The sequence below is a fragment of the Rhea americana genome, unplaced genomic scaffold (genome assembly GCF_003343005.1).
Source record: "Rhea americana isolate MKP2758 unplaced genomic scaffold, rheAme1 scaffold_21, whole genome shotgun sequence".
In the NCBI taxonomy this organism is placed as follows: Eukaryota; Metazoa; Chordata; class Aves; order Rheiformes; family Rheidae; genus Rhea; species Rhea americana.
Window position 1 is genome coordinate 1,232,107 of NW_028186258.1, and position 14,447 is coordinate 1,246,553.

Below are 14,447 nucleotides of genomic sequence, written 5' to 3' on the forward strand. Positions count from 1 at the left end.
GTGCAGCTCTCCCCACCCTAAAGACCCCCGGCCGGCCTCGAGCGGCGAGGGATGGGGCCGGTGCTCCGCGCCTCCGCCCGCCTTCGGAGCGACCTGCCGCGAGGCAGCGACGTGCCCAGCTCCTACAGCCTTTTGCCAGGTTGTTTCTTTTTTCTTTTTTTTTTTTTTTTCCATTTTTCCCCCCTTCCTTCATATACCCCCTCCTGGAGTCACCGGATCACAGGGCAGCTCTATTCCCATGCAAAATATTAGGACGGTGCTTGGCCAGCTCCAGCGCGGCACTTACAGCTGGGATCTCTTATTTCGGAGACGATCGGGGCAGAAACCTTTGGGCAATTTAAGCCACGTATTGTGATTTTTTTTGGGGGGGGGCTGGAATGACGCAGCTGGCAGGCGAGAGCCCGCTGGCCGCATTGCCCGGGCCAGGGCTTCTCTGCCGGCTCGTATCCGGGCTGGGCCGCTCTGCCGGCGACGCTGCGGAGCTCCGGCCTCCGGCCTCACCGGCGTCTCTCGCTCTCATCCCAGTTCCCTTACGCTGCTCCACCACCTCAGGAACCCGTGAAGACCCTCAGGAGCTTAATCAACATCCGCAAAGACACCCTGCGCCTCGTGAAGTAAGTCCGGCGCCCCAGGGCCGGGGTGAGGGGCTGGTTTGCGGCGGGTGCCCAGCGAGGCAGGGTTCGCCCCCAAGGGCCGATGTGACCCCCAAACGCCAGCGCGGGGAGGAGGAGGCGAGCGTGGAGATGCTCCTTCCATGCACCGTCCTTCCTCTCCCGCGCCGCTGCAATCCTCGGCGGTTTCTGCGCGCTCCCCATCGCCCGCTCGAGCCCGGCCGGGTTAAACGGAGGGGGAGAAGTTTCGCCAAGCAGCTTTCCAGCAGCACGGTGCTGGCTGTCGGCTTGCATTTGCCACGAGGGCGGCGATGGTGTCGGCCGCGGGGCGTCTACGGAGCGGCCAGCGCGCGCTCGTGCTGCTCGGGGCCCGTGTCTTGCTCGGGCTGCTCTTGGCCGGGGACCGCAGCGTCCCGGCGGTAGGTTGCTCCGGGTCTGGGCACGGGCGCTCGCGGCCGTGCCGCTCGGAGGCTCCCCGCGGTGCGGCGTCCCCGCGAGGGACTCGTCGCCAACCCTCGCTGCTCCCCAGGTGCTCGGAGGAGGTGAAGGCCCCGGGGGAAGAGGTCAGCAAGGCGAAGGTGCACTACAACGTGGAGTTCACCTTCGACACGGACGCCCGCGTGGCCATAACCATCTACTACCAGGCGAGCGAGGAGTTCCAGAACGGGGTGGCGAGGTGAGGACGGCAGCCCGTGCCGGGTCCCGCTGGCCGAGGGCGTCTCCTGAAGGGCATCGCTGATGGGCAGCCGGGATCCCTTGTCCCGCCACGTCCGAAGCTGCCTCTTTCCCATTCCCGTCTTGCTCCCTCTTGTTGTCTCCGCCTCGGAGCTGGCGTCAGGTGAAATCCTTCCCCCCATCCCTTTTGCTGCCAGGTTGGTGCAAGGTTGCCTTGTGCCCTTTGGGCCCGCGCTGGTGCCTCGGGAGAGCCGTGGATTGATTTAGCCCTTCGTAGGGCTTCTCGCCCCAGCCGCTCCGAGAGGCGGCCAGGGGGAGAGGAGGGAAGTGGACTCGGGTTGCTCCCGTCTTCCCGGCACGTCCACGAGCTGGGGACAGGGAGCAGGGTTGAAACAGCAGAGAGAGAGGTGGTCCGCGAGCCGCTAACCTTGTCTTCTCTCCGACGGGCAGCTACATCCCCAAGGACAACAGCTTGCAGTCGGAGACGGTGCACTACAAGCGGGGGGTGTGCCAGCAGTTCTGCATGCCCTCGCACACCGTGGACCCCTCGGAGTGGGCGGAGGAGGAGGTACGCCCAGCCGCCCGAGGCCTCCCCATCGCGGGCATGGGGTCTGCCGCCGGCCGGGAGGCGGTGTCGGAGTCCGTCGGTGGTGGTGACTCCGTGTGAGAGCCCTGTCCCTCAGCACGGGATGAGGTGGAAGAACCTATCAGAGGTTCGAAATGGTGGTAGAAATGGTCCTAAGATGCGGAGCCGGTGGGCAGCCTGGCTGGCTGCAGGCTCGGCGGTGGGAAGCAGAAGCCCCTTGCCATGGGACATGCCTTGCCTGCTGTGTCCAGCAGCCCAGGAGTGCTTCTGGGGTTGGGTACAGCAACTCATTGGATGAGAGCTGGATGGTTTTGGATGTGGACTAAATCCTCTTTTGTTACTCCTTCCAAACAACCACTTATATCTCTCCCTAGCTGGGCTTCGACCTGGACCGGGAGGTGTACCCCATGGTGGTGCATGCCGTGGTGGATGAAGAGGATGGTAAGGGCATGGCTGGGAGAGAGGGGAGGGCTCTCTTCCTTGCTGGGCTGGCTTTTTCCAGCGCTGCCTCGTCGGGCTTCGCACTCCTGCAGGCATCTGCCCTCGTGCCAGCCTGCCGTAGGGCCCCGAGCCCGCGGAGGCCGGGGCAGGGCCTCCTGCTCCTCCTCGGCTGCGAGCAGGGACGGCTTCTCCCCTGCCTGCCCACGCAGGGCCGGGATCCGGCCCCGGGGCGCCGGGTCTGCCCTTCCTCTGAGCCCGGCCCGCCTCTTCGTGTCTTGCAGAGCATGTTGGCCACTCGCACGTGCTGCTGGCGACCTTCGAGAAGGTGAGCGCTGGCCCGGGGCGTCCCCGCTGCTGCTGGTTTCCCTTCCAGACTCGGTCACTGCTTGGCTTGGGCTATTTTGGGCAGCTCCTGAAACTCTGCTGCCTTTTGGGAACATCCCCGAAGTCCTTGGCCTTTTAGGCACCCCGTTTTGAGGCTTTTGGTCTCAATGCTTTCTTTGCTGGCCCAAGAGGTGTCCGACCAAGCAAGAGATTCCCTTGCGCCGTGCGCCCCAGCAGGGCGACATCCCAGCCCCTACCCAGGTGACAGGGTGCTGGGAGAAGCCAGGCGTCGCTGGGAAAATCTGTCGCCCCGGGGGAGCCGGGCCGCCCGGGCGGCGGGCGCTCACTCGCACGCTTCCCTCCCTCCAGCACGCCGACGGCACCTTCTGCGTGAAGCCCCTCAAGCAGAAACAAGTGGTGAGTGTGTCCTGCCGGGGTGGCAGACGAAGAAGGGGCGAGGGCAGGTGACAGCTACCGCCTGGGGCGTCCCCGCCGGGGAAGGGGGAGAGGGGCTTTGGGGCGGCGGGAGCCGCGCGTGCCCGTCGCTCGCTCCGGATCGGGACCGCGCAGCTGCCTTCCTGCCTCTCCGTCCATCCGTCCGTCCATCCCCCGGCGTCCTGGCGGGCCGGCCGCCCGCCGCTCACCCCTCCGTGCTGGCGCTTTCAGGTGGACGGCGTGAGCTACCTCCTCCAGGAGATCTACGGCATAGAGAACAAGTACAACACGCAGGACTCCAAGGTACCGGCCGCAGCCCGGGCTTTCGGGCTGGGCAAGGGGCGCGTGCCCGTGCGGGGTGCCCGCCGCCTCCGGAGCCGGGCAGGGGCGAGCTGCCAGGGCTGTGTTTTGGGAGCAAGGAAAAAGCCAGGAAGGCAAACGGCGCCCTGCAGAAAAGTCTCGGGGCGTCCAGGTGGGGGCATTTCAGGGCGGTCCATCCCTCGGGTCCCCCGGCGCGGGGGACACCGAGGGGGGACCGGCCGCCGAGCGCGTCCTCGCCGCCGGGCAGGTCGCCGAGGACGAGGTGAGCGACAACAGCGCCGAGTGCGTCGTCTGCCTCTCGGACGTCCGCGACACCCTCATCCTGCCCTGCCGCCACCTCTGCCTGTGCAACACGTGCGCGGACACCCTGCGGTACCAGGCCAACAACTGCCCCATCTGCCGACTGCGTGAGGCCCGGCGGGGGGCTGCGGGGGCTGCCGTCTCCCGCGGGCGGGCGGGCGGGCGGGCGGGCTTGGGGGGCGGCAGCCCGTTTTGGGAAGAGCCGCAGCGGCGCGCGAGGCCGGTGGGGAGTCCTAAGAAATCAGGTGGCGTCTTTGGGGGGTTGGGGGCGTTTAGGTCCGCGCTCCGCCGCGCGAGCCGGCGGTTTCGCTCCTCTCTTCCTTCGCTCTTCCCTGTCTCGCAGCTTTCCGAGCCTTGCTTCAAATCCGAGCCATGAGGAAAAAACTGGGGCCCCTGTCTCCCACCAGCTTCAACCCCATCATCACCTCGCAGACCTCCGACTCGGAGGAGCACTCGGTCAGTTCGCGTGGACCTTGTCCCACCCCGGCCCGGGCTGCAGGTCGTCCCGGCTGCACCACGGGTGGCTTCAGGGCTTGCGTGGGGCCTGGGGCCACCTTCCACCCCGTAGTCTGTCACGTGGTGGATGTTACACAAGTTCAATAGAATAAAATAGCATTGAGCAGGGAGAAAGTGGGGGGTTTTGCCAGGCTGTAGCCAGCAAAGATCGTGGAAAACCGGGCTTGAGGCTCACATGTGCAGGGAGGTTGTCCACCCTATGGTTTTGGCTTCTCCTGGGGGTGTTTTTCAAGGGCACATCCCAGTGCTCCTGGGAGCAGGGCAGGGGTGGCAGCAGAGCAGCACGGCGGGGACGCTCACCTCTGTCTCCTGCTCTCTCCAGTCCTCGGAGAACATCCCTCCAGGCTACGAGGTGGTGTCCTTGCTGGAGGCCCTCAACGGGCCGCTGACGCCCTCTCCGGCTGCCCTGCCGCTCCGTGTCCTCGGGGACGGCCACGGCGCAGGGACGCTGCCGTCCTACGGCAGTGAGAGCCACCCGCCTCCCCTGCGGGCCCTCTCGCCCCTCGAGCGCCTCTCCGACTGCGGCAGCCAGGGGCTCAAGCTGAAGAAGAGCCTGTCCAAGTGAGTACTAGTGCCGGTGTCCCCACCAACAGGGAGGTCGGGAAGGCATGGGCTGGTCCCAAGTGTCCTGGAGCGTCACCGGTGCCTACCGGCATCCAGTGAAGCTGTTTGCTTTGCCTCCCACCTAGGTCCATCTCCCAGACCTCCTCCATCCTGCCTGAAGAGGAGGACGAGAAGTCCTGCAGCGAGTCGGAGATCAGAATTGCCCCGAGGAAACCTTCAGCTCAGCATGAGGAAGTGAGCGTTCAGCAGCTCCTGCCCCAGCTCTGCATGGGCCAGGCTGTCAGGCAGTGAAAAACCCTTTTTCCATCACTGGAGGTGGTATTTGCCCTCCAAAATGTGACAGTGATGAGCCAAGATGCAGGTTGGAGTGCTGGTTTGGGGAAAGTTTTCACAGCCCTGCAGTCTCCATGCAGGTTTAGTTGAGTTTTCTCCTCCTGGATGTCCTCAGCCAAATGTGGATAGGGAAGGGAAGAGGGAGATGGAGCTGCCATGGCCACATGGCTGGTGGGTGCAGTCCCCAAGGTCTCTGCCTTCCTCCATCCCCACTAATATACCCCGTCCCATCCTCCTCGCAACGGCCTTTTCTCACCGGCCCATGGACTCTTCTCCCAGGAATGTGGTGTGACTCCCGAGAGCGAAAACCTCACCCTGTCGTCATCGGGAGCCATCGACCAGTCCTCGTGCACTGGCACCCCACTCTCCTCCACCATCTCATCTCCGGAAGGTACGGTCGGGTGCCCACTGCGGTCCGGGGCTGGCCCTGGGGTCTCCCCACGGCCTGGCAGGCGCCGCGGCCCCCGGCTCAGCCTCTGCTCTGCCCCCAGACCCCGTCAGCAGCAGCCTGGCTCAGTCCGTCATGTCCATGGCCTCCTCCCAGAGCCGGCACTCGCAGATCAGCACCGACACCGTCTCCTCCATGTCCGGCTCCTACGTCGCTCCCGGCACGGAGGAGGAGGGCGACACGCTGCCGTCGCCGGCGGCCGCCAGTGCCATGGCCTCCGAAGGAGAGGTAGGGTTGGCTCGGCCGCCGTCGCCCTGGCCGTGCCCTGGGGTGCGCGAGGCCGTTCGCAGCACCCATCGCGCCCTGGGGCAGACTGCCAGCGGGGGGTCCCTCTGGAGACATAACTCCTCCTCCAAATCTGTCAGCACCCAATTCTTTTTTTCCTCTTTTTCTGCTTCTTTCCCGCTTTTCTCCCGCAGTCGACGCCTGTGGAGTCCCCGGATATAAACTTCGTCAGCATCTCGGCTGAGGAGCGCGATTCCGAGGTGAGGACCTGGTGCTGGCGCCCGGAGGCGGGCACGCGGCGAGGGGCTGCGATGCTCCTGTGACGCTCCGCGCCCCTTCGCTTTTCTGGGTTGGAGATAGACCCTCCGGAGTTGGCGACGGCTCCTCCGGGGGACACGGGGAGCACGGACAGCGCGGGGCCGGGACCCCTCGGGTCTCGGAGCCGCTCACGCTCGCTGCTTCTCACCACAGGGCAATGACGTGCTGGAGGACGAGGACACCTCTCCTGTGCAGGAAGACGGTAAAATGCCCCGGATCGTGGTCCCGGTGGGCAGCTGCGCGCGGGCAGGTTGGACAGTCTTCCCCGAACCCGCGGGAGCGGGGGCAGGCGTCGGGTCACCCCCAGCTCCCCAGGGTCCTGGCAGTCAGCTCCTCCGGGAAGCAGCCGCGGGAGCAGGCGATGCTCAGCGCCCCCGGGCCGCGCAGCCCTGGCGAAGCGGGGAGGCAGGAGGGGTCTGGGCGGTGAGGGCAACCGCAGCTCTCCGTCCAGCTGCTGCTCTCTGCTTGCGACCAGAGGCGCTTCCAAAGGGCCAAACGGGCAAGAGGTTCCTCGTTATTTTATTTTATTTGTATTTTTTCACTCTGCCAAGCAGATCTCTCTCTCTCTGCATCTTTGAAAATCTCTCCCTTACACATCCCTGTTGGTTCCTCTCGGACAGGGTCACGAGACCGGTCACTTTAGGCTGGTCTATTAGTTTTTCTTTGCCTGTCCTCAACGTGGTTTAGCAAGTCACCGTATGCATGTTGAGGGCTCCTCTCGCCCATTCCATGCACCTCAAAGAGCCACGGAAAGACCTGGTCGCTCCCGGGCCATCGGCCACCTCCCAGCTTGGATCTTTTGGGGGAAGGTAGGGAGGCTCCCGGTGTCCCCACTGCCATGGTTGCATGTTACTGGCTAGCAAAAATAAATCAAAACTTTCCCCCTTGTTCTTCAGCCAGTCTGGAAAGCAAGAGCCCAGCTCTGCACTGTGCCCTGGCGTTGTGTTTTCATGGGAAAAATAGTCTCTGCGCTGTAATTAGGTTCTTGCTCGGGGTGAGACTGAAATATGGAAAGTAGGGTGCAAAGAAAGGTTGTTAATGACAGCAATGGGCGTCCCCGAGGCCCAAACCCTCCTTCCGCAGTGGGGTGCTGTGGACGAACTCTGGGTCCGTTGCAATCCTGCTGCCTCAGACACCAGCAGATAAAGCAGGCGTGGAAAGTTTCCAGCTCTGACAGCCGGGAGCAGGACGTGTCTCCTCGGGAAGTGATCCCGGGCCTGTTCAGCCTGCTGCTGAACGTCGCTCCTGAGGTTTAGTCTCTTGCATCAAATCGATGCGCGTAAAAAAGAAAAAACCTGGGTGCTGATCTGCTCGCTGAAGCCAAGCTAGGAAGCAGATCTTACCGCCATCAACGACCCTGTCCTTCGTCCCCCCAAATCAGCCCCAGCTCCGTGCAAAGCTTGGCTACGGCTTGTCTCGTACTTGCCTTTGGTTGCTGCCCCCTCCCGGCATTGCTGCGGCTTGTCACATCCCTGCCGATGGGTAACGCCGGAGGGGCTCCGGGGAGGTGCCGAGAGCCGTCTCGGCCTCGGCCGGGCCCCGGCCGGCTGCAGACCCCCCGCTCGGCCCTGCCTCGGGATCCGAGACCGGAGCTGGGAGAGCGCGGCGGCCCTCGCCTCGGCCGCCTCGCGGGCTCCGCCGTCTCCCGCCTCCGCGTCCCGGTCCTCGCGGACGTCTCTGATCCGCCCCAGAGGCGCCACGAGCCGAAACGGCGGGAAGAGCCCCGGCGCGGGCTGCTTTCCTCAGCTTCCGCCAGCACCTCTCCGCCGCCCTTTCCCCGCGCCGCGGCCGCTTCCCGGCTCCGTTTCGCCTCCCTCCGGCGCGGCCGGCGCAAGGAAAGGGGCAGCCAGGGCCAACCTTACTGTCCGCTCTTCACCTTCTCCGGTCCCGTCTGCTCGAGACGCCTCGTTTTCACCTCTTTAACTTGGTTTGAAAGGGGTGGGGAGGGAGAGGAGAAGACCCAGGACTCCCCACCGGGCCGGGCCGGGCCGGGCCGGGCCGCTCTAACTGCGTTAACTCCCTTCCAGGCCAGAGGACAGGCGCTTTCCGCGGTCTGAGGTGTGACAATAACAATGACGTGGCCATCGCACGCGTGAAAGCGCTGGACAATAAACTGTGCTCTGAGGCCTGCTTACCTGGTGAGTGGCCGCCTGCCGAACATGAACTCGGGCTTGGGGGGGAAGCTTCTGCTCTTCCCTATGTCACCCCCTGCCCTCCTGATCCTCCCTCGCCTTCCTCTCCCACCGTCCATCCTCATCGCCATCCCCACCACCCATCTCACCATGGGACTGTCCACCAGCCATGAAACCGCCTGGCAGCAGTAGGTCAAGACGTGGTGCCCGATGGGGTTGCTTTGGTTAGGGAGGAGTTGTGGTCTAGCTTGGGTGGAAAGTTTGGTCCCTTAGCCAGGTGCTTGCTGAGACCATGGTCTTTGGGCCAGGTGTATCTAGGTATCCCTGGGGCAAGGGACGCGGAGCTGTGGCCCTGGGCAGGCCAGGGTGTAGGGCATGGAGAGCGTGGATTTGCTTGGGAGGGCCGTGCTGGGAACCTGCTCACACGCTGTCGCGTGTCCGGTTCGTTTGGCATCAGCACAGCCCCTGGCTCAGTCCCCGTGGGTTTGAGCACCACGGGTGGAGCACGAGGTTTGGTGGGAGTCTTGGCAGCTCCTCGAAGAGGAGACCTGAGCAAGGGCTTAGATACGGGCAGCAGGCCTCCCGCGAAGGCCCCAGCCGTGCTGCGGGCCTCGGCGCTGTACGAAGGTGTGGAGCACGGGCTCCCGGAGCACTTTAGGTCTAGTAGAGCCCCGAGGATTCATCCCCCTCTTCCATTTCATCATGCTTTTTCTCCCTCCCCATCCCTCCTCTCTTCTCATCCCTCTCCCCGCCCGGCTCCCCCCAGACTCCTCCGTCTGTGCGGAAGTTCATGTTCGCTCCGTGCCAGCACGGTTCCTCCGCCCCTGCTCATGTCCCGTCTGTGCCCAGAGGTGCCACGAGGCGACAAATGTATCTGCGACCCCCACCGTGGGGAAGGGCTGGGCAGCACCAAACAGCAGCTTTTTAAGCCAGAAAGAAAGGAGGAAAAAAGAAAAAAGTGAAAAAAAAAAAAAAAAAGAAAAGCCCGTCGCAGCCCGCCAGGGCTCCTGTGCAGGCCTGTGCCGATACATTTGTGGGCAAGCTGAGAGCAGCTCTGCCCCTGCCTTCCTCCTTGCTGCAAAACCTGTGGCAGGCAGCAGCTCTGCAAACGCAGCCGGCCATGGAGAGCCCAGGTCAGGGGGGAGATGGCCGGGGAAGGTCCTTCCTCGCCATCCCTTCTCCTCTGGGAAAGCTTTCCCTCCCGCTGCCCTTTGCGCTTCCCAGTTCTCCTGTTCCCTGCGGTTTCTGCTCCGGAGAAATGCAGTGAGATGCTTGTGGAGGAACGGGAGCAGCCACAAATGCCCGGTTGCCTCTTCCCACCTTTGGACGCCAGCAGCTGGGTTCAAAGCCCTGGGCGCAGGCAGGCTCCCTTTCGGTTCCTGACCGCGTCCCCCTTGGTTGTGGCCATGGGGGGGACAAGGAAAAGGCAGCTTTGCTCCTGCAGTGGCCCTGGCACAGCAACGGCCCAAGGCCAAATCCTGCTTTGCCCTGCCACTGGGGCCGCGATGGCCCCGGTCCTGGAGTGAGTGCAGGATGCGGCCCTCGGGGCCAGGCAGAGCCGTTTCCAGCCTTTGGCCACCACATTTGCCCATGTGGTCGGCACCGTTGCTGCTTGTGGGTCCTTTGGCCGTGGCACCGTGCTGCCCTGTGGGCTGGCTCCGGGCTCTTGGCGTCTCCTCCCACGGCTCGGAGAAGGGAAGGTGCCGCTGGTGCTGGGCTCGGAGGGCAGAGGAGCACGGCGCGAAGCAGAGCAGGATGCTTCAGGCTGCATCCCCACTTCCTTGAGCTTTTCTTGAGGTAGCCCCCACCCTGGGCCAGACTCCTCCACCCCTCATGGGACCTGGGGATCCCCAAAAGCTCAGTCTCAATGCCAGCTCCCTCGGGCTCGCCTTAGTCCCAAACCTGGCTACGTCGCCTCCTGCATCATTGCCTCAGCTGTCCTGGTGCCAGGCTGGGGCTCAGGGGCAGAGAAAGCAGGGAATTACCTGGAGGGATGCAGAAAGCTGCGCTCTGCCTTCTGCAAGCAGATCCCTGGGCCTGGCATGCTGCGGAGTCGGTGGGAAAACCTCCTGCCGTAGCCGCCTGCCCAGCGCGATGCGCACGGGGCGAATGGAGACCAGCGCTTTGGATCTGTCCTGGCTGCAACCGGGTTTTGCAATGTTGATTTCGTTAGGCAGCTCCTTCCTTACCCTGCACCAAGCTGCCTTCTCGCTGCCTTCTGCCCAGACCGCATCTCCCTGTGCGCTTTTAATCAGGATGGATCAGCCGTTTGGTCTGCGCTTGGTCTGCAACAGAGGTGATTTGAGGGGCGATTTAGTATTTGTGTCGGCAGTGCTGGATTCTGAGCTCTGCATCGTTGGCTGCAGGGCTGGTTTAAATGCACTGAACATGGGCGTTAGCACAGAGGTTGCAGCTGAAGGGCCAAGGCAGCTCCCGGCGCAGAGCCGGGCCGCGTGGCCACGCTCCCTCGCACTGACCGGAGCTCGCTGTCAGCATCGCAGGTTTGGCAAACGCGGAAGATTTTCCGTGGCGGACCTGTGGCTGGTATTTCCCTGCCAGCCCTGGACTCAGCGCATTTGATTTGCAGATTTGAATGCGGTTATATCCATGGACAGGCAAGAACAATGTGGATTTTTACTCTGAGGCCATGTTTTATTTTAATGAAAGCTTAAAAAAAAATCACCCCCATTTTCTGTACATTGATTTGGCTGGTTTTGCCATGATTAGACCTATGGATTTTTTTTTCACTTGCTATAACATGGGATGTGGTTCGTCAAAGCAGAAATGCTCAGTCACCCCTAGCGCTGTGGCGAAATCAGAGCTCTACAGAGATGGGCAGCGGGTTGTGGAGGCGTCCCAGATGGTACCAAGATGGGGAGAGTTTGGGAGTCGCTGTGCTGGAGATGGTGCTCAGCCTAGAGACGATCTCAAAGGCTTCTGCTGGTTCAAATCCCTGCATTGTCCTAGCGGTAGCTAATGCTGCAGCGGGCTCAGCGAGCCGCTGGGTTTCCACCGTGATGCTATTTGGGAGCTGGTCTGTGCGGGACAGGTCTGAGGTCAGCTAAGGGCAGAGGGGGCTCTGCCTTCGAAGGGCTTCGAATGGGGTTGTCCTGATCCAAAAGGGAGATGAGGAGCGTGTGCGCGTCCTTGCCGGAGCACTGAAGCCACGTCCCTCTGCTTGGAGCCTCCCGGTGACTCGCTCCTTGTGATCCTTTCAAGGACACGCCGAACTAATCTAAATCTCTGCACAGAGGCGCGGTGGCACTGGAGCGCCTTATGCAATATCAAGCTCTTAACGGGATTTCTGCGCGTGTTTATGTGTGGTCCTGTTTAATTATCCATCCCCTCCGGGATCTGCAGACTTAACTTGCCTCGCTCTTCAGCGCCAGCTCGAGATGAAAAGCTGGCTAAAAGGGGAGCTGTCATGTTCCATAAATCAGCAGGCAGCGGCGCGGGTTTTTTATTATTGTTGCTTCCTCTTGGAAAAGCCATCCGTGCTTTCCTTCAAGGGGGTCCACCTCGGGGTGAGGCTTGCTGGGGGGGTTCAGGGGGTGCACCTCTTTCCGAATGGAGCCATATAGCCCCTGGTGTGGGGGGTGGCAGTAAGCAGGGCCCAAGCTTGGCCCATCACCAGGGCCAGGTTGAAAATACCCCTTGAACCAAGCCGGGAGAAGATGGAGAAGGGCGCATGGGTGGCCAAGCACCAACGTGGCACCTGTGCGTGGCAGGAGCGTGTCCTCACGCCGGGGTTTTCCTTGGCACTGAACGCTGGAGGGTGCAAAGGGGCCACCGAAGCGGGACTTGGGAGAGGCGGCGAGGGCCATTCCCGCATGACATCCGCCTTGTGACACGGTGGCGGTGCCCAGCCCTTCCCCATCCCCGTCCCGCAGCCGCGCCGCTCGGCACGGGGCGGCTGCGCGGGCCAGCCGGCCTGGAGACCCTCGCTGCGGCCACGCTTGCTCGGCCACGCGCGTGCGCTGGCGGCTCCTTCTCGCCTGTGCTCACCTTGTGCCTTCTGGTCTTTTCCTGCCACGCAGCCGCGGTGCCGGACTCCTGCCCCATTAACATTGACGACTAGGTAGGAGCTCTGCGAAGCCCGCGCAGACCTCGCGCCCCTTTGCCCGCCTGGGATGGGGGGCGGGTTGGTTTCTGCTCTCGTCCCATGGTTATTTTGTGAGACTAAATTGCCTCCCCGGGCGGCCCCGTTTCCCGTCACCCCCGAGACCCCGCGGGGCCATTTGCAGGCCATGAGCCGTGCACTCATGGGAGAGAGGAGGCCCTGGGCGGTTTGCTGAAGCCATCTCAGAAAGGCTGGGGCAGGGCCAAAATCTCAGGGCTCCTGAGCCCTTTCTCCAAGGCGGTTGCACTAATCCCCGTGCGCGTTGCTCAGAGCCATAGGGCCGAATGGAGCCATCTGCGTGAGCGCTCCCCTAAAGTCCTGGGGAAAGCGGCCCGCACGCATGCCAGGAGGTGAAGCCATCTCCTTCCCTTCGCCTGCAGGGTTTGCCGAGTTCCCTCAGTTCTTTAAAATCCACCTTTAAGTCCCCGCCAAGGCAGCACCGGGCTCTGTGGCCGGGAGGATCTCAGTGCCGTGGCCAGCTGGGGTGCCTCCCTCCACCTGGCCCGGCAGTGGCTTCGGCAGCCTGGACCCCATCCGCAGAGCCACCTTCTGCCATCCTGTCCGTGTCCCCCCAAAACCGCTCCAGCTGGGCCTCGCTTTTGCTGTGGTCCCTCACCAGCCCCTTCTCTCCCCCCAGGCCTCGAGGCAGCCGACAACAACGCCTGGCTCCCGTGGCAGAGCCGCCGGCGCTGCTGCTCCACCAGCACCATCGAGGCAGACACCACGGAGGCGGCACGGCATGGGAAAGCTGCCTGCCGGAGGGGCTCGCGGACGCCGGCACCGCAGCCGAAACGCCCCCCTTGCTCCCCTTCTTCCCCTGGCATGGAGGAATCCTGGAGCCCGGGCGCCGCAGGCATTGCCACTGCCGACCCTTGGCCGTAGCGATACTGATTTTTCAAAAACCGGTAACCTCGAATTCTCCTCCTGGCCCGCTCCGCCTGGCCCCGTCGCCGCGGCAGGACTGATGGGACACAGCGGGGAGAGCAGCACGGGGCCGTGGCACGGGCTGGTTTTCCTACTGCCACCGAGGCAAGTGGGTCCTCGGGGATGCCGGAGCCCGTCCCGCGTCCTTGTGCTCCTCTCTGCTCCCGCAGCTCGCCGGGCAGCGCTGAGCGGGACGGGGATAGCCCAGCGGCTCCGCGGTGGGACGGGGCTCCTCGGCCACGGGGCAGCGGGAGGGTGAGGCTGGGAGGAAGGTGCTCACTGGCAGCGAGTGACAGCGTTTGTTCGCTGCCCCCCGGCTCTGGCTGTGGGCTCCGAACTGCCACCGCAGCACGGGCACCCCGGCTGCACAAGCCGGCGAGCTCGAAGCGGGGGCTGGCCCCCGCCAGGTTTGCCGGCACGTGCCGAGGCCGCGGGAAGTCCCCGGCTGTGCCATGGCGGTGACGGCGCCCCTGCCTCGGCTCTGCTCCCACGGCCCCAACCTGCTTCCCTCCGTGCTCCCCCCGGGCACAGCCCCCCGCCCCGGCTGCCAAAGCTGAGCAATAAGCAGGCTGCCGGGGCCGGCGGCTCCTTCCTCTGGCTTGCTTTTCCCAGGGGCTGAGCGCGGTGCCGGGGGCAGCCCAGCCGCGCTGGACCCCAGCTCCCGGGCGATTGCTCGTTTAACCTCACCGTCTTCCGACCCGCTGCACGTGCGGCACTCGGGGCTGGCCCTCTCTCTGCAACAAGTGCCAAAAGCGCCAGCCCGCTTCTTCGGTCCTTCTCTCTCTCTCTGAAGCACTTTGTAGCAGGGGGGTGGAGGGGGATGCGGGAGCTGCCTCCCTCGCCACCCTCCCACCTCTCCATCCTCTCGTTGTCTGTCCTCTGTTCTCCACCTGGCACTGGGCTGTTGGCATAAGCGAGTTTTTGCTTGACGGGACAGGGATAGGATGGCGATGCGGCCCCAGATCGCCAGGATTTAGGGGGGTTCCCTTGGACGTGCTGAGGCAGAGTGGAGCAAGGGAGGCTTTGGGGGAGTGGTGCAGGGCTTGGCCACGTGCAGCCCCTCCAAGCAGCTGGAGAGCATGAGGGTCCTTTAAAAGCCGGTTTGGGAAGCGTCAGACTCAGGATCCCAATTTAGCATGTTCTGGAGCTGTTTGGGCCCTTACAAGGAGTCCAA

At 63.7% G+C, this 14,447-nt stretch overlaps 1 protein-coding gene across 4 annotated transcripts in view; it reads left to right on the forward strand.

Annotated features, from left to right (window-relative positions):
- Window positions 1–13,296, forward strand: part of RNF157 (ring finger protein 157) — a 14,643-nt gene extending 1,347 nt beyond the window's left edge. The window contains exons 2-19 of one of the 4 annotated variants that reach the window (XM_085304460.1): window positions 526–614; window positions 1,141–1,287; window positions 1,737–1,854; window positions 2,247–2,313; window positions 2,595–2,638; window positions 3,007–3,054; window positions 3,304–3,375; window positions 3,641–3,800; window positions 4,037–4,149; window positions 4,532–4,770; window positions 4,899–5,007; window positions 5,386–5,497; window positions 5,598–5,782; window positions 5,974–6,039; window positions 6,251–6,299; window positions 8,125–8,235; window positions 12,267–12,307; window positions 12,987–13,069. In XM_085304460.1, coding sequence (XP_085160586.1) covers window positions 526–614; window positions 1,141–1,287; window positions 1,737–1,854; window positions 2,247–2,313; window positions 2,595–2,638; window positions 3,007–3,054; window positions 3,304–3,375; window positions 3,641–3,800; window positions 4,037–4,149; window positions 4,532–4,770; window positions 4,899–5,007; window positions 5,386–5,497; window positions 5,598–5,782; window positions 5,974–6,039; window positions 6,251–6,299; window positions 8,125–8,235; window positions 12,267–12,307 — 1,770 coding nt within the window. In that variant the 3' untranslated portion in view covers window positions 12,987–13,069. Of the gene's footprint in view, window positions 1–525; window positions 615–1,140; window positions 1,288–1,736; window positions 1,855–2,246; window positions 2,314–2,594; window positions 2,639–3,006; window positions 3,055–3,303; window positions 3,376–3,640; window positions 3,801–4,036; window positions 4,150–4,531; window positions 4,771–4,898; window positions 5,008–5,385; window positions 5,498–5,597; window positions 5,783–5,973; window positions 6,040–6,250; window positions 6,300–8,124; window positions 8,236–10,402; window positions 10,996–12,266; window positions 12,308–12,986 lie in introns of those variants that run through there. The other 3 variants (XM_085304458.1, XM_085304459.1, XM_085304457.1) reach the window with 3 other exon arrangements.
- The last annotated feature ends 1,151 nt before the right edge of the window (window positions 13,297–14,447 follow it).